Consider the following 19,133-nt stretch of genomic DNA (forward strand, 5'->3'; position numbering starts at 1 on the left):
TAGAGGGAGCTGACCTGAGAGTTTCGATCTGTAAGGTGAACCTGCAGGTGACTGGAACCCTGGGTACTGCTGGGGGAAATCACCAGAACCGTGCAGGTGCTGAGGTGGAACTCTGGGGATGTATCCGCACTCCTCAGAAAGTCTTCAGTCCTCAGCTCCTCCACTCGTTTCAACCGTCCGCCTGCCAGCTCAATAAGAGACCCCTTGGTGAAATGAGGTAGGAGTGCAGAGGGAGACGAATGAAGGGTTGCAGACGAGGTCTGAGAATTGGAAGGAGAAAAATCTCTCCATCTGTCTCTGTTGCGTCGCTTCTCACGCTCACTGTCTTTTTCTTGGTCTTTCTCATGTTGTAATTGCTTCTCTTTTACTTTACCCCTTTCCCTGTCCTTTTGGAGGACTTTGTCTCTTTCTAGATCTCTGTCCCACTCTCTTTGTGACCTGTCATGGCTGTTAGGCAGACTTACAGGTGAGTTTGGTGAATTCCCTAGCATGTGCAGCCTAGGACCTGGCTCCCTATGCAGACAGTATGAAAGTGTTCCTGAGGAGCTCGAGAGAGGGTAGGCCTGGGCATGAGGGCTGGGATGGGTGACTGATCCTAAGGAGTAATATATTTGGGCCTCAGTTGGTGTAGTCCCCACATGATCCAGAAGTCCACCTCTGCCTGCCCTTGGGTCTGGTCCAAGGGTATGTGGACTACTGGGGAGTGAAGTGGAGCTAGTCTTCCCAGACTGATGTGTTTCCTGCAGTGAGGAATGTGGCTCAGGGCTTACTTGAGGTTGAGAGTCTGACAAAAATGCCCCTGCAGAATGGATAGGGGAGGTTAGATCCTCCTGCTGTCTACGTCCTCCATTGGCATGCAACGTATATGGACTGACCTCCAGCCTAGCTCTGCTGCTATCATTCCCAAACTCTCCAGTAAGCAGAGGTCTGGAAGATGAGGCAGTCCTGCTGCCTGGCCCATCCAAGCCATTGGGCCTTTTGCTTATGTACCTAGGTCTTACCTCAACTAAACTGGGGTCTTGGGCATACAAAGCATGAGGACTAAATAGGTAAGAAGGGGAAAAGAGAGAGGGGCTATAATCTCGACGGCCAGTATTAAAATAGGACCACATCTCTCTTGTACTAGCTGGAAAAGGAGTCTTAAATGAGGAAGAAGATGAAGAAGATGGGGAGGGGGTCAATGACAGGGGTCCTTCCCCTCTGAGCCACCTGGAATGATGGGGCAGAGATGAGGTGAGGGGATCATCTCTCCAAACAGGCGAACCTGAAGCCCTTCTGTCGCTGACCTGGCCTGGGAAAACTGGAAGAGAAACAGGTGAAGAATAGTTCAGGGACCATGGTAATGGCATGTGGAGGCCTGGTGCTGAAGCAGGAAGGGCTGGAGGACTGTGTAGGAGATGGGGGTTTGGGTTAGAGAAAGCTCTGTCCCTGTCACTGGTTTCCCTGCCTCCCTCCCCTCTACTGGTGCTATGTCGGCTTCGAAACGGCACAGGTGGTTTAAACTCATCAGGAGGGATGTGGTGTTCTGCAGATCCTTGCCGAGACTCCCTCTTTTTGGGAGGGAGGCGCTCTTTGTTGCGGTCAGGACTTGGATTCATGGGTGGGCTCCAGCAGCAGTGGTGGCCCCCTGTGTGTTAATGTAGGCTAAGTCACATGGGCCTCACGGGAAAATGAGGGGGGCACACAGAGGGGAAGGCCGATACACAGCATCACTGTTGGATCGATGTTGCTGCTCTTGCACTGAAGCACCACTCACCTTGAGAAGAGCAAAAAAGAAAGAGACAGAAGTAGGAGAGATTAAGTGTGAACATTGGGAAAGAACAGTCTGTTAGGTCCTGGCATCAGTTGTAGTTAAGACTTAGCTGTCAGTATGGTCAGACATACAAACAAACATTCAGCTGTACCAGACAGATGGAGCAAAATCAGTCACTCATTCTTTCTTCCAAACTACTTTGAAGAGGTTAGAAACTTGTAGCGTTCTGATGGTTGTAGCTAATTAGTCATTACCTAATATGTCCAGTGTGGTCCGACTGAAACTACCCATCTTGTTCGTTTCATTCAAACACATTACTCCCACATGTGAGCTAAAAATAAATTTTGCAGCCAGTGAAGTTCAGAGGCAGTGCAGTATGTATGTACAGAAACAGACACAGTACGGCCTGACACCAGGAGAGTTTTCATCTCTGACTCTCGGGGGATGATTGGAATATGTAGATACGTTTTTGTACCACTTTCATGATCCACTCCCACGACACCCTCGGGTGCTCTCTGTGTTCTACATAAGCTTACTACTAACACCCCCTCAACCCTTCACTTTCAGATGCACATATGGACAATAACAGACAAACACTCCCTCAATTGGCTGTACTTACTCCCTCCAGTGTTTGACAAAGCTGGTCACTGCCCACCAAAAGCTGACACAATCATTATGGATATTACCACCAGTTGTAGACACAGGATATGCATCTTTGCATATTAAATAGGTGCCACAGAAGGGGTTTGGGCAAATATGTGTGACTGTGTTTGTGGGCAGACATGTTTTCCATGTTGATTTCTAAAAATATGTCATGTTTTGGTTTGGGAAAAATCTGTGAATGTGTTCAATTGTTTGAGTCTTTGTGTTTGAGTCCTCGAATGTGTCAGAAAATTTTCCAGCCTCACTTCAATCAGTGAGAGGTGCGGGGGAGCTCCACTAATTCTTCTCCCAGTGTTTTAAAGATGCCTTTAGAAATGATGGCTCCTCCAGCACGTTTCTCCTCCAGCTGCCGGCCACTCAAGCCCTGCACTCACCCGCTAGTCTGTCAACTGCTAACCAACTCCCTGCCGTCTCACCATCCACCACACTGTCTCCATGGCAACAGTGTCCACATGTATGCACATAGTCATATACATCCAGCTGGTTGGAGAGGTTAGACAAGGATACTTTTTGGAGAGGCAGGTGAGCCGTTGCTCATCAAAAGACTTGGTCCCAAAACACAATAAGTATAACAAGCTGTTTGAGCATCTTATTTGAAACCAAAAACAGGGCAGTGAGAGGTCTGGGATGTTAAATACAGTGAATATGACATAATCTTTGTTTGTCAGTCCTGTTTCTTCATATTTTTTATACTCAAACCTCTTTCTGTTATAGACACATAAGCTCTTTTTGCAAAATTCCGAACTAAAGACAAGTCTGGAGTATCTGGTTGATTTAGTATTAAATAACCCATAGATATGTATTTACAGCATTTATTTTGCCACTGGACTTCTTTGCATATTCGACTTCTATCACTGTTTCTTGATGTATTTGTACATCCTGATTGCTGTCCATCTTTGTCAGACACAGAGAAGATAATCATGGACAAGGAACTAAGTGTCTTTAAGAGGAACCAAGTGTCCATATAAGGTTTCATAGCTTATTTGATATATCAGAAGGACTGTAAAGCTAACAGACTGGTTTCAGGAGATTTTTGTATGAAGACCTCGGATTACACACTTAACAACTGTGTCTGATGAAGGGTCACAGGGTACAAACTAACAAAAGCCATCTGAAGTAAACAAATTCCCACAAGGGGGTCAGTTTTGTAGGCAAACAAACATACCAGTTGGTGGCAGTAATGTACAAATTTGTTATTGTTCAACCACATATTAAATCTTTAAGTAGAAGAAAAAGCAAAGGAGGAAGAAGTAAAAATACACTGATGACAAACAACCTTGTAGTGTGTCCTCATCCTAAGCCACAACATTAAGAAAAATGTTCACAGAGAGTAAAATAAATAAAACATGTAAATCTGGTGAAGGAGAAAAGAATACTACTGCAGTATTACACAACTGTTTCCAAGTCCTAAACATGGATGAAGTTCAGAACCACCACCAGACCTTTCAGGTTTTTTTAAGATTTGTTTGGCAGTAATGGCCTTTATTGACAGTTGCCAGACAGGAAATGGGCAGAGAGAAGGGGGAAGGCATGCAACAAAGGCCTCAAGGCCGGAATCTAACTCAGGACGGCTGTGTCGAGGAGTATAGCCTCTAATTTGGGGTGCCGGCTGTACCTCTATACCACCCCAGACTTTCCAATTTTAGCTGACAGTTTAAGAAATCCCTTATTCTGACAACATGATTCAAAATCTTTTAATCGAATGAAACAAATATGAAACTCTTTGCACACAATTTTCAGGATGTCTTTCAGATTTCCAGACCCCCCATTTACCAACAGAGATAATGACATCATGGAGTGACTTAGGTAAACTGTTAAAATATTGGAGTAACTCAGCTGAAGTATGGCAATACACCCAGTGGACCATCTCTGAACAGAAACTGCAAGTTTTCCATAATTATATGCTTTATTTAAGCCTGGCTGAGGTTAGAAAGGTTTGATTCAGTCAGTCAGTCATTTTCTACCGCTTATTCCATAGTGGGTGGCGGGGGAGCTGGTGCCTATCTCCAGCAGTCTATGGGCGAGAGGCGGGGTACACCCTGGACAGGTCACCAGTCCATCGCAGGGCAAGGTTTGATTCAATTTAGACAAAAACATTTGCTAAACATGTAGAATAATTTTTAAGAACACTTAAGTCTGCCGTTTGTGCCTGAGGTACTTTGACCAAGAACTACGTGTATGTGAACGGTTTTAACATGTGGTGCAATATTTGAAGCCATTTTTAAGTGAAAAAAAAAACCACCAAGAAAGAACAAAATGTAATTTTCAGGTTTTGTGTACAGCAAAACTAAGCTGTTAATTGTTTCAGTTAAAAAATATGAATTACAATGAAAAAGATTTCTGGTCCAGTTTAATAATTACTTTTGACACATGAAATTGCAAACCTTGAACAAGGCCCTTCAAGTGATATGCTTTAAAATTCTAGAAAAATAGAGTCACATATAGTCAATAAAAAATTATACATAGACATTTATTGTATTTTCATTTTATGTTGTTACTGATAAACATAGCAAAAATACAACTCAATATTTTAAGACATAATAATGGACATTAATGTATTTTAAAAGAAACTCAAAATACAGTACTACAATTTCCAAACAGGACTTGTCAAATGAATTGATTGGAATTTAAATTCTACCCCAACTCCTAATGTTGTTCAGAACAGAGAAAAAAGAAAGGTTTTGATGTTTTTCCTCAGATGACTCTTACACCCGCATCAACGAAATACAGTTCATATAAATTTGCAAAAAAGAATACAACAAAACAAAGAGCACAATTGTGCATGTGGAGGAGTTTAAAAAGAAATGTCTCCTTACAGAATACTCCTACACTGTGCAGACACGCACACTGAACTGGAGTTTAGCTGGAGCTGGTGTTCCTACAGTAAATACATACTTTGGATGTATTGAAAGCGTACCCATCATCATAATGCATAATAACATTCCTACATGTAAAATGTCCTAAAAGGCTTTGGGTTTTGGTCAAAAAGTAAATAAAAAAAAGTTATTAGCTTTATGGACAATTTAATTATTTTTTCTTGATTAAAAAGGCAAACAAACCCACACAAATTTCCGCATTGCTCTACATTATCCCGCCTTTTCTCTTCATGCATTTATCTCAGAAATGTGAAACATGCACCCAGACTTATGACTGCAAACCTCCAATAAATAAATAAATACTATTTTTAAAATGTCCCACACCTGTGAAACTTGAAATATTAAGTCTGTTGTATTAAAAGTAAGAGAAAGCAAGGAAAATATCTCAGTCAAAAGAAAGTGTGTTATAACAAGCAGGTGCATGAAGTTAGTAGCTGCTGTGATGTAGGACTGACCTTGGTACCGGGGTGAGAAGATGTCCCAAAGCTGGCACTCATTCATATTCTAGTCCTCCTAAGGGGGTCAGCCCACCTCCCAGCTCCTTACTGTGCCACAGTGCTTCCTTCACAGCACCGCCAATGGCTCCAACACCCGCAGATATCAGCAGCCTGCAGCTACGCCCTGCCTCTGATCTCTGAACGAGTGAAATATCACCAGCAAGCCCACCAAACTGAAGGAAAAAACTGAGAGTCTGCTATCCGTCTCCGTGTCTGTTGTGCTTGTGAGCATGTGTGTGTCAAGAGAGTTTGTGCATGTGTTTGTGCTTGTGTGTGCAAAGGGCTGAGGAAATGAGTAATATCTAGCAGTGAGAAACATGTCTGCTATGCAGAGCCACACAGGCAGACCAGTTGCTGCTGCCGCCCACTTGCTTTAATCACTGTGAGGGATACAAACATGTATACACACATATACATACACTCATATGTATGCACAGTCAGGGATGCAGGCTACAGATTTCTTTGCTGTCTGATGTATTTTACTTCTAACAAAAATTTTTGTATTACATGGAATATTGCTAATCAGTCAAAGAGCAATCAAATCACTAATTTATGTCTGTAATGGCATTTACAAAAGACATGCTGACACATAGAAGAAAGAAAGGGATGGAGGGGAGGTAGAAAGACAGTTGATGAGAGACAGGGAGGGACGTGGTAGGAGGCTCATCCTACACACACTCTCAGACTTAGGCTTGCTGCTGCCTCTGACTCAAAACTAAACCTCACATCCATCAAGAACACACACAAGCACAGAAAAGCACACACACATGCTCATGCAGAGTGCTCTTTTTTGTTTATCTGCAGTTTCATCTGAATTTGTGTCCTTTGTTCTCATCAAAGCACTTTGTGACAAACCTGCTTGTTAAGAGCGCTTCTATGAATAAATTTGATTTGACTTTATATGCTTGCACAGACACATACGCACACACACACACAGTTGTACACACACTGAAACAAGTTCATACGCACACAGGAGCACTGCAGGGGAGCTCTGAATGATTTGCTTCAGTGATTCAGTCAGTACGTGTGGAATGTGATGGTATGGCTGCCCCGGCTTATTAGAACTCCATTAGTGAGTGTAGTGTTCATTCAGAGCACAGAAACAATCAAGATACATGTATGGGAAGGAAACAAACCCAGGGAAGGATTTAGGGCCATGTTCTTTTAAATCTTCTTAAAATGCAGAACAAAACACAGACTTTTACTCACAAACATGACATATTAACCTCGACTCGCTTCTCAAAATCAGCCAAACAGAAGGGTTAATCAGAAACGGAGGTATGAAAACAAAATTCAGCTGGAAGCCCACAATGAAACGTCCTCACTGGGATGTGACAACTGCTAAAAAAAATCACCTCTGACATTTTACAGAACGTTACTTTTATTTTTCAAAGCAAACGCCGACTGCAGATGATAGACACCGAGGTTGTGTGGGCACGGTTGCTGTCTGCTCCAGCAAATGTTTTATGTGGGCAGAAACGTAAACGAACAATTTCGGTAAATCCTGGATGAAGGCCCGAACAGCTGCAGGGCCACAATAAATTAAACAATTGACATGCAATCGAAATCTGAATAATCTTAAATAGTTGAAATATATACTTAAAAACAGACTAATGATTAAATGTATTTATTATTGACTAAACAGACTCAGGATTCATAGAAAGAATGAACAAGCCAAATGTGGCAAGATTAAATGAATATAACAGTTTCTTTGCATGGAGTTTTCAAAGAGCTGTTAACTTACCTGTTGAGCTGTCTGTTAGTAAAAAAAGTTTCTTCTGAAAAAAACATTTCATTGAAATGTAATACAAAAAGCAACCTTAAACATTGGCTGTAAATCAAACAGCTTGATGCATATTTATGTATCAAGCTGTTTAATTAATTTAATTTTTTGACCCAAAGCATCAAAACAAAAATTATTGTTAGTGAGAAATATTATAGATGTTAAATTACTTTTTCACATTTTTGCATTATTACAATTGCGAATTGTATTTGGATTTTATGTGACAGACACAGACAAGAGGTAGTCACCTGAAATGTTTTTCCAACAGTCTTGAAGGAGTTCCCAGAGATGCTTAGCACTTGTTGGCCCTTTTGCCTTCACTCTGCGGTCCAGCTCACCCCAAACCATCTCGATTGGGTTCAGGTCTGGTGACTGTGGAGGCCGGGTCATCTGGCGCAGCATCCCATCACTCTCCTTCTTGGTCAAATAGCCCTTACACAGCCTGGAGGTGTGTTTGGGGTCATTGTCCTGTTGAAAAATAAATGATGGTTCAACTAAACGTAAACCGGATGGAATAGCATTCAACAGGACAATGACCCCAAACACACCTCCAGGCTGTGTAAGGGCTATTTGACCAAGAAGGAGAGTGATGGGGTGCTGTGCCACATGACCTGGCCTCCACAGTCACCGGACCTGAACCCAATCGAGATGGTTTGGGGTGAGCTGGACCGCAGAGTGTAGGCAAAAGGGCCAACAAGTGCTGAGCATCTCTGGGAACTCCTTCAAGACTGTTGGAAAACCATTTCAGGTGACTACCTCTTGAAGCTCATCAACAGAATGCCAAGAGTGTGCGGAGCAGTAATCAAAGCAAAAGGTGGCTACTTTGAAGAACCTAGAATATAAGACATATTTTCAGTTGTTTCACACTTTTTTGTTCAGTATATAATTCCACATGTGTTAATTCATAGTTTTGATGCCTTCAGTGTGAAGCTACAATATTCATAGTCATGAAAATAAAGAAAACTCTTTGAATGAGAAGGTGTGTCCAAACTTTTGGTCTGTACTGTACATAGAAATGTTTGCCACACTTTCAGATTTTGGTTTGTAAAAGATGTGAAAACCATGTATACTTTAAATTGTACTTCAAAATTATGCGCTACGTTCTTTTGAGATGTTACAAAAATCCCAATTTTATACATTAAGCTTTGTGGTTATAAGATGACCAAATATGAAACAGTTGAGGCAGTATTAATACTTTTGCAAGGCATCGCATAACCTGACAAATTTAGCATGAGGTCCCATTTGATATGATTATGACGGTCGAGTCATTATGAAAAAGGATGGATTGATCACAAAAGTATGTACTACAGTATTGGATATAGAAATGACTACTGTGTTTTACTCGTGGAAGCACCCTCAGCTATTTAATACATTCCAAAACACACAAACATCAACACAAGCAAATGCACAAGAGGTTCATGCTGCACTGCCAGTCATTTATAGCACCCCCTGAGTCATTTTGTAGTGTATACTCTTCCTCCATATCTCCTGTTTCTGTCTGTCTTTCTCTCTGGTGTTGCACTGTGTAATCTGGTCGTCTCTTTGTCTCTCTCTCTCTCTCACACACACAGACACACACACACACCCACCCACACACACACACACACACATACAAAGAGATACACACAAACAGGGTCAGGTCTCTATAAGAAAGGTCAAATGAGTCAGGTGATATTCAAGTTATCATAGCACATCAAGTGTAACAAAGACCTCAACATTTTACTATAATACTTTGAGGGTCTGGTTTATAAGAAAACAACCATTTGCTTTTGGCTTTTTCTTTATTTCTTTAAATCTACCCTTCCTGATGTGTAGCCCTGTATTGGGTGTCCTATCACGTTTCAGGCTGAGAGGGAGATCTATGATGGACATCTGATGCAGCAGAAATTTTGTTGCTGAATGTAATAGATCTGAACAGAGAGGAAGAGTAGAGGAGAGGCTGGAGAGATCAGGACAAAGCACATATCCAGACAAAGAGAGAGATGGTTGAAAGGATCGCAAAGTTAGAATTAGGGGAGAGTTGGAGCGACAAATTGACGCTCCAACTGAGGGGAGTACTACGGCGGTGGCTTACACTACAAGGAGCCTGGCTAAGCTGATAAAAGGACAGAGTGATACAGGCAATAGCTTGTTGGGCGACAGGCCAGGTCAGCCTTCAAGGCCTTGACCCATTCTTCTGCAGGATGAGCCAGCAGCACTGCTTCAGTCAAACAATCACAACTCAAATGGACCTACAGTTAAGGACTTACATTTCATAGGTACATAAGATTAAAGAAGAGACATTTGTCTCCCTTTACAATCTGGTACTTTTACAGTCATTAATTTTTTTATTATAACTTGGTATGGATTGGACCTCTTGGTATTTCTTGTAAACTGCCACAATACATTGATAATATAACTGAACTGAATTTACCATAAATAAGCTAAGCTGATCCATATAAACGAAAAAAGGTGAAGCCCCAAATTATTTACACTCCTGGCAAACACTTTGAAGCTATTTTTACCAGCATGATAACTTAATGATAACAAACTATTCCAGCCTCCTTTTGACTGAAAGTAATAACAACGTTTTGGAGTGGACCAGCCAACTAAATCTGATTGAGAATATGTGAAGGGAGCAACAGATTAGGGTGATGGAATAGAGGCTTTTCAACATCAAAACACCAGCGCAAACATGCAAAAAGCTGGTCAGCAATTATAAAAGGTTTTGTTTGGTGCAATGACTATAAAGATTTTTTTCACTGATAATTGTGAGGGGTATAAATAAATTTCAACATACAACGCTTTAATAAAATGTGAATAAAAACTTAATAACTTTTCAAAATTGATACTATTTTTACATTGTTTTATTATATTTAGAGAGATGCGTTACTTCCTACAAGAAACAAACTTCTTTGTTGAATGAAAATAGTTTTAAATGTACATACATACATACATGAACTCTGCAAAACCCTAGCTGACACAGGACTGTTGCAGTGTGGGCTAATCCCTTGTGAATCCTAACTCATACAGCCTAAGGCAGGCTTAGTATAGTTCTGGGGAGGAAATTTCCCCCTGTGTTAGTGGTACGGGCCATTAGCCCACAAGGTATAAATAGGGCAGCCATGGCTCCTTAAGCTGGCTTTTATGCAATATCAGTTAAAAATATGACTTGACTAATTACATGCAGGTCAGCCACTCAGCAGAAGTAAAAAATTCCTCCACCTCGTTCTGCTTTTTTCCTCTGACCATAGCAGGGCCATCTGCTGCAGCAGTGCTCCTCTGTCTCTCCTTCTATACGTGTGTGTCAGAGTGAAACATGTGCTACAGTTTTCATGACATTTCTACTTGCTAGTGTAATACCATTGTCATTTCTTTGACATTTAAGATGTCATTTGATGGGAGTTCCATTTTTTATTTATACAGTCTGAGGATTATAATTTGCCTTCTTTGCTGGATCTGAAACACCATTTTTTTTGAAAAACAAATTTGTTTTTTGTTTACATTTATTATGATTAAAAACATGCACAATAGAACTTCAAATGTGAAACTATAGGTTTGGTGACAGCAAGCAGTGATGTCACACGAGGCTGATGCACAGTCATGCCTTTTCTATTACTGTTCTTGCAGCTCTTTCCCAAATTAGCTTCCCAACTTTTTGTGTTAGTTTGTGTGTGTGTGTGTGTGTGTGTGTGTGTGTGTGTGTGCGTGCGCATTGGCTCACTGTTTTTCTGGCAGAAGATCTTCTCACTAGTATGTGATATGATTAACCAGACTCAGAGCCTTTGATGCACTCCCATGCAATGAGATCACCGGCTTACAAGAGTGGTGGAAGCAGCGGGAGAGTGGCAAGAAAAAAAAGCTTGAAAGAGTAAGGACAAGCGTGTGAAGTTTCAGTGTGTGGATGTGAAATGGGAGGTGGGAAGGGAGCCACTGTTTCTTCTAAACATTTGCTGTTTTTGGCTTTGTACCCCTCTTGAGTGCCAGTCAAACCTGGGGTTTCTACTTGTTCTCTGTTTTAGAAGCTAACATTTCAGCAAGCTGTAACCAAACAAGAAATCTCAATGAAGAAACAGTATAGCCAGGTTTCTCACTGGTATCTTAAGTGGCATTCATATTCAGATAGCCTGTCTAGACGGGCTTTATAGAGTACCTTTATCACTGCTGGTATTCAAGGCAATGTTGCTATACACTGCCATTATTGCTGCGGCTCCACCACCCCTCCCACACTATATCTACTGCCTGGGCCACGTGCAGTTGCAGTCACTTACTTAACACATTGCTTAGGCTGCAGAAAAGTGCTGCAGATTAATTAGAAATATGTCTGTATAGAATAAATAAAATACCATTTTAAAACAGTGATCACATTATGCTATTAACTTTGCTGATAAATACTAAGAGGTACAAATGAATTCACAGAATGATTTTGGGTTAATTGATCTTAATTCTTAATCTGAATTAAATTAATTCCAAAAGTGAGCTGCTTAAGGACATGTCTCCAGGAAGATATTGATGCAATGGACTGCTGGGTGTCTCAGATGTTACTTTTTGCACAGTGATACCAAAACCAAGAGGGAGCAATCTCACATTCATAGGCTCTAGCAAAGGAGATAAGCAGGTCTAACTGAAAAACAGTGGGTGTAAGTGGTGGGTGGCAGGGTTTAAAGGTTGTTGACCTGTATTGTAGTTGAAATGCAGAGGAGGAGAGTATGCTACTTAATCATACACAGTGGTTAGCAAGTCAAGGCCAAGGAAAAAAATCCATATCAAGAAAACTAGAAAAATATGTGGTCAGATAACTGACAGAGCATACATGTGTTTTCAAATGACCAACGGTGTACATTTTTTGTTACACATGTTTATTTCGCACATGTAGCAAGTAGAAGAAAGGCATGCTATGAAACACCCTGCCCTCATGAGAGAACTTGAATGACAGGTGTGTTTGTCACATTTAAGTAGTCTGGCACAGTGTCAGCTGTGTTCAAACACTGGCTTCTGTTTGGGATTCTTCATCCCAATCCTGGCTCCTTGGCTCAGATTCCAAGCCTGTTCTCATATCGGATCAACTGGGTGTTATGATCCTTAGGTGTTAGGTTTTGGTTCTCGTTTGTATTTGTTTTCATTATTCTTCTGTTGCTCATTATGTTCCTTATTCTTGCCATATCCCTATGCATTTTTTGCGTTCTTTAGTCCTAGCCTTGTTAGGTCATTTCTTTCTGTTTAGTTTCTTGGTTTATTCCTGTGTCCCATTCACTGTGTATTCTAGTTTATTCCCCTTAGGCTGGGATTTTTCACTTGATTTAGTGTTTCTGTGTTTCTCTATTCAGCCCCTTTGTGTTGATTAGCCTCCATTCCTCAGTCACCATGCTTACCTACTGCCTCAGCTGCTCCGCATTATCTCCTGATTGAAACACCGATATGCAATGTCATTCTCAACACCTCCCTCAGTATATAAGATTGATTTACAGTGTTCTCTGCTGGATCCTCCAGTTATTCCCCATTGTTCTGCCTGCTACCCTGCCTGTGTCTCTCGTCCTGTTCGTCTTGTGCTCCTAGTCTTGTTCTCCTTGTGCTCCCCTGTAGGTTTGTGCTTTTTCTTATTTAATAAATCTTCACCTTGTTGATCCAACATTCCTGTATGCGCTTAGGTCCTACTCCAAAACCACAACACATGACTCTGAGAGAGAGTCTAGATTTTAGAACTAGGAAGGCCATAAATGTACAACTAATTTATATCGTTTCAAATACAAAATGACCAAAATCACTGCAGACTACTTGAGAACTGTATTGCACCGACTACGCCAAAACAAATTCCTTGTATGCCCAAAAACGTACTTGGCAATAAAGCTTTTCTGATTCTGATACAGAGACATGTTATTTTTTGGACATTTTTGCAATAACTATTTTTTTTAATTTTTCATTTAAATGTTCATTTAATCTTGTGATACAGTTTTTTTAATAATAGAATCGAAAAAAAAAACTTGTCCCAAAGCAAACACATTTAGCAACACAAAAAATAAGAATAAAATAAGTAAATCAAATAAAAAAGAACAGAATAAATGAATAAACAATTAAAATTATTTATTTATTTAACAAATATAACATTTAAATATTTAAAACAAACTCAATATAATATAATATAATATAATATAATATAATATAATATAATATAATATAATATAATATAATATAATATAATATAATATAATATATAATATAATATAATATGAACAAAAATAGTACTAACCATAATGGGACAGGATCTGTTGGGTCTGTTAAGTGAAGACAGGGTTTTTTTCTTATGTCTAACAGTAACCTTATGCTGCAAATAACCTTGATGCATCAAAGAGCCAGCATATTATGTGCTCAACACAGAGCCATGCCACCTCTTGAAACATGCTGATCTTGTCACAATTGTCATCCTAAAAAGGAGGTGTTGTTACCCAGAAAATGAAACGTACGTGCTTCAGAAACAACAGTGGGAGTCAAACAGGAAGTGCATAATTTACAAACAAACATAACTGTGCAGTCTCGGCCTATCTCCTTTACTTTTAAGTGGAAATAATATTTCTTTTAACATTTTCTATTCTTGTATGTTTTAGGTATATGAAAGTGCAACTGTTTCTAAAGATTCCTACGGTGATGGCATCAGTAAGAACAGATCACTTGCGAGTGAAACTGTTATTGTCATGATTTCACAATGTTTGTCAGCATCATCTCCGTCTGCCTGCTCTGTGCTACAGCAATTAGGATTGCTTTCACCTGCTCCTGGCCAGCCAGCTCCCAAATTACACCTTACCTGCTCCACCTTTTCTCCTGTCTTTATAAACAGCTCTCTAACAGACAAACATTGCCAAATTTCTGAAAGCCCTGTGTGAGTATTGTCCAGCATCCTTCCTTGCCTGCCTGCCTATCGGCCTGCCTGCCTGCTCTGATCTAATTTTTGTCTCACGGATTTCTCTGCCCTCCCTTACCCTTATTGGATACCTCACTGGATTCTGGAATTCGACCTTGCTTATGTCTTCTGACTACCGCTCTCTGCCTCTCCCTTGGATCCTGTCACCTAAATCTGCTTCCCTGGCTGTGACTGTGTTTTTGCCCCCTGACCACCGAACTCTTCCTGTTCATTGGGTTTATCAACCTGAGAGCCCGTGTGACGTTATCCTGCTGTCACCTAACCACCTCACCGAGGAGCCAAAATTCACATTTCACATTCTCCCATGGATTCTGAAAAGGTTAGTGGCTTTACTCCTGAATTTGTCAGTATTCTCAGCCCTCTGCTCAGCCACTAACCTATCTGTCTGCCCTCAGAGGTTCCTGAGCCTGCTGCTGGTGGTGGTGGTTTCCTGCCGAATTTCGCCTAGAGCATTTGATAAATCTTTTGAATCTGATTGTTTGTGTCTGGCTGAAATTTTAGGTCCTCAGAACCTCTCATTATAATTTTTGTTTTAAAAATGTGCCTAATTAGCCGCTAGCAACAGCAACTAGAGCTAGGAGGCATCTGACAGCTTTAAAATAGACTAAAATCTACGGGTCATCAAGTTGCATATAACTGTGAAGTGGAAGGAAAAGGATAAATGGTTTTTACATTTTTCTTAACAAAAATCTACATGGTAAACTAGTAGTCATGGACTCTACAAATCTGGCCTTTATGAGGGGTGGCAAAAGGTAAAGTCATTGCTGACAAAAGGCAAGCTGTCATACTTAGTTTGTCACTAGCCATACAGATGACAGAGGAAACATATGGAAGGTGCTCTGGTCAGATAAGACCAATAATACCTCTTTTGGCAGCTTTATACTATGGGATGCCTTTATTCAGCAGGAGCTTTGAAGCTGGTCAGAGTTTATATGAAAATGGAATGAGCTAAATCCAAAGCGATCCTGGAAGAAAATCTGTTAGATGCTGCAAATGACTTGAGAGACACATGGAGATTCACCTTAGAACAGCAGCCCTAAACATACAGTCAGAATCACAATAGAATGCTTTAGGTCAAAGCATGTTCATGTGTTAGAACGGCCCAAAGTCCATACCTAAACCTAATTGGAAATATGTAGCAAACCCTGCTATTTTAGTATGGAAAATGGACAGCAATAGCAGTTGCATAAACATACATAAACATACCCCAAAAGACTTGTAGCTGTAATTATTGCAAAAGGTGATTCTACAAATTATGGACTCATGGAGGCAGAACGCAACTGCACACCACACTTTGCAGATTTTCATTTGTAACATGTATGGTATACCTTCTAGTTTCTAATTATGAACTACTTTATGTTGGTCTATCACACTGATTCTCAAGAAAATAGACTTATATTTGATGAGGTGACTGTGAAAAACTTTAAGAGCTATAAATGCTTTTGATTGTGCAATAACTGGTTTAGTGTTTTTTTTTAAGATTGTTCAAAGCATTTTTAATTAAATTATAGAGTTAGTTTATGTCCACTCTGCATGATTTATTGAAATATTTCTGAAAAAAAATGGGAGAGAAGATGTGACTCATTTCTTTTCTGTGAGTGGATGACATGGAAGACAGGCGAAGACATGTAAGCGCTCGCCCATACTGTAGGTGTGACTTGTGAGTGACAATAAGAGAGATTATCGTTTGCTCTGTTTGCATCGAGCTGATGAGTGTTTCTTGACTTTCTGAAGAAGTAGTGAATAAAGCTGTTAAGAAAATGAATGCTTGTCAAGGGTTACGAAAGTTGAAATGTTCAAATGTTTGCCAGACTTGCTCCCGCAAGCGGCCCTTAGATCTGATTTTATGTAGGCACCTCATCCTGAAAACCACAGACACAAGAAGAACATGACTGCAGATTCATGCAATCATCCAAATGCGTAGTCTCAGCATGAATGTACCCTTCAGTCTATAGTTTCCCTTTCTTTGTATTTCACTTTCAGCCTCCCCACCCCACCCACTCTCGATCTCCCTCTCTGTCTTTCCCTCTCACTTATCTGGGTGGCTGTTTGAGAGCATACACTCAGCGTGGGTGAGAGTGTGAGAGTGCTAGAGTAGAGTATATGACTGCTAACACAAGATGTAGGGTGTGTGTGTGTCTGTCTGTGTGGTGCTGTAGGTGGAGAGACACAGCAGGGCATGAAGGAGCGCTGTGATAATGACAGGCCATGCATTATATAACATGCAGATTGCATAAGGAGAAGATTATTTTAGGTCCAGGTATTGAGGATGTATAAGTAATTTTTTATGTGGGTGAATAGCACTGCATCCACCTTTAAATGCATGTATGGGTGTTTGTTAACAAATGTGTACATTTGTGTGGTTTCTTTTAAGGAGCGTGGGGGTTTAAGCAAACTAAAGCGTATTTTGTTTTTTTTTAGAAGGGGCATGAATGTTTTCAGCTTTCTTTCCCTGCAATCTACATATAAGTGTTTTTTACAGTGGGTATAAGGATATCTATACTGCATGCACCCACTCATTATCACTTTTAGACTTCAGAGAGATCCACTTGAAAAAGGGCTGATTCTCCTTAGTTTTTGAAAAAAAAAAAAAGCAGAGTAACTTTCCGTTTTGATGATTTTGATATTTGAAGCTTGTACAAAAAAGAGCAACATGCTCTTCTTTGGACATGAATGGATTTTTGGAGTCTCCCTCAGTCACTCAGTATCAGAGCTATGGTCTTCATATACAGTCTCTGTGTGCTACTGCCTCACTCCATGCATGAGTGTGCCCCTGTAAAAATAGACCTCTTAAAGGGCCAGCAGCCACTCAACCTTCTCCCACAAGAGGCCTGTTCTTCTCTTCAGGGTCACACAAGTAACATGGGACAAACTTTTCATGCAGCCCACATGGTTGGTTGTGCTTCTGTTTCCCAAAAGTTGTTAAATCATATCAGGCTACTCAGTCACACCAAATACAATTCATAAAGACAAATCTCTGTGTGAGTACAATATAAAACATCAGACATTCGTCTAATAAGTAACTATGAAATATTAACAAATAAAGTTGTAAGTTTTACTGAACCAGAATATAGAATCATAATTATGAGGGAGTCCTTGTCTCTACATGCAATTAGTGACAAATCAAAGATTAAAAGCAAAAGTGCATTCTCCCAGAAACTCACTTTGTAACAGTTCCTTCAAGGCATTAGAGGAAGCAGTTACACAGAGACCTAAGACTTCCTGTAGACTCCAGCAGATCACCCTAGTAATTGAAATAAGTGAATTAAGTCAGCAGGGACAAATGGTGTACGTCTCGCTTGAAGGACGTCTGCAGTTGAGGACCGCTGGAACTTGGTAAATTCTCCTATATTGAGCATATGGGTGATTAGGGCAACAGAAGGACGGCGCCTACTGTTGTAGAAATAGATGTGCCGACTGTGCTCTCTGGGGTACGAGAACGGGAGAAACCAGGAGGGATCTGTGAGCCGTCTGTGACAGAGCGTAAACAATACATCTCTGATCTTTCTACAGAGGCATGCAGAGGAAAGTTTCAAGAGTTAAAAAGTAAGAAAATTGAATGAAGAGACTATATTAGGAGGTTTTTCTAATAAATGTTTTATGGATTATAACACATGCACCTGCACACCTCCACATGTTCACTTAAATAGCACAAGTTCTCTCAGAGATTTGACTCCAACATCTGCACATTATACGTTTCTCTCATTCTGATCCACCCACCCCACACACACACACATTAACTGGGCGAACCCCACCCTTCTCATTCTCATCTCCATCCTTCCCAATTTGAGCGGGCTCCTGGAGGGCCCCTGGCTATCTCTGGACCAGTGCTATTTAAGCCCACTGCTCTAATTCTGAAAGCCCTGATCTGCAGTCAGGATAAACCTCACACACTCTTTCTCTCCCAATCAGTTAGAGTCTCCCTCTAGTTCAAACAGTAACTCATTGTTTATGTCTTACAAACACACTCATCACACTTATTTACTATTCAGTGTCTTCTTTCATATCTAGCTAACCTCCCTCCATCAGAAAGCCATATACCAAAGCTAGGTCCTGAATCAGTCTTCTCATAGCATTTACTTTGTGTATCCTGCCATTCAAAGTTGTCAACACACCTGTGCTCTCATTCTCTCCTTCACACACACATATGAACACACACGCATACTCTCACTGAGAGGAGGAAGCACCGTGGTCACATACCTTGCTGGGTGCCTTTACGTAGCTCGTATCTGAAAGTTGTTCATTGGATCAGGCAGCAGCATACACGCAATATCCAGTTTTGACACTGTGTCTCTTCCTCCTCTCTACTGCTCAGCCTTCTCTCCCTTCATCCTATTCCTACCTCTGCTCCTTTTCACTCTCTAAACGCCTCTTTGCTCTATCTCTCCCTCGCTCTCTCTCTCTGTAACTCCCTATGAGCGTGCTGTGTCTCTCTTCAGCCTGCCTGATCTTTCTCTCCCTCTTTTTAAGTGCAACAAATCTTTATCTCACTCTTAAAACTTCAGTCTACAATCATCCCTCTTGGTGCTTCCCCTGTGCCAGACCAAGATACTTGGTACGTTTTCCTCTACCCTTGCCTAATATGTTCTCTATCTCTTCCTGCCTTGCTGGGAGTGTATAATTAGACAGAGCTCAGTGGTAATACAGTCAGGCTCATTGTGGGAGC

The 19,133-nt window shown here is 40.8% G+C and overlaps 1 protein-coding gene across 2 annotated transcripts in view; it reads right to left on the reverse strand.

The window, feature by feature from the left end:
* Positions 1–19,068, reverse strand: part of zmp:0000000926 — a 21,773-nt gene extending 2,705 nt beyond the window's left edge. Inside the window, exons 1-2 of one of the 2 annotated variants that reach the window (XM_047373146.1) lie at positions 18,668–19,068; positions 15–1,756 (exon numbers count right to left, since the gene is read on the reverse strand). In XM_047373146.1, the coding sequence (XP_047229102.1) occupies positions 15–1,598 (1,584 nt within the window). In that variant the 5' untranslated portion in view covers positions 1,599–1,756; positions 18,668–19,068. Of the gene's footprint in view, positions 1–14; positions 1,757–5,747; positions 6,832–18,667 lie in introns of those variants that run through there. The other variant, XM_047373156.1, reaches the window with a different exon arrangement.
* Positions 19,069–19,133: the final 65 nt, after the last annotated feature.

The sequence above is a fragment of the Girardinichthys multiradiatus genome, chromosome 1 (assembly GCF_021462225.1).
Source record: "Girardinichthys multiradiatus isolate DD_20200921_A chromosome 1, DD_fGirMul_XY1, whole genome shotgun sequence".
NCBI lineage: Eukaryota > Metazoa > Chordata > Actinopteri > Cyprinodontiformes > Goodeidae > Girardinichthys > Girardinichthys multiradiatus.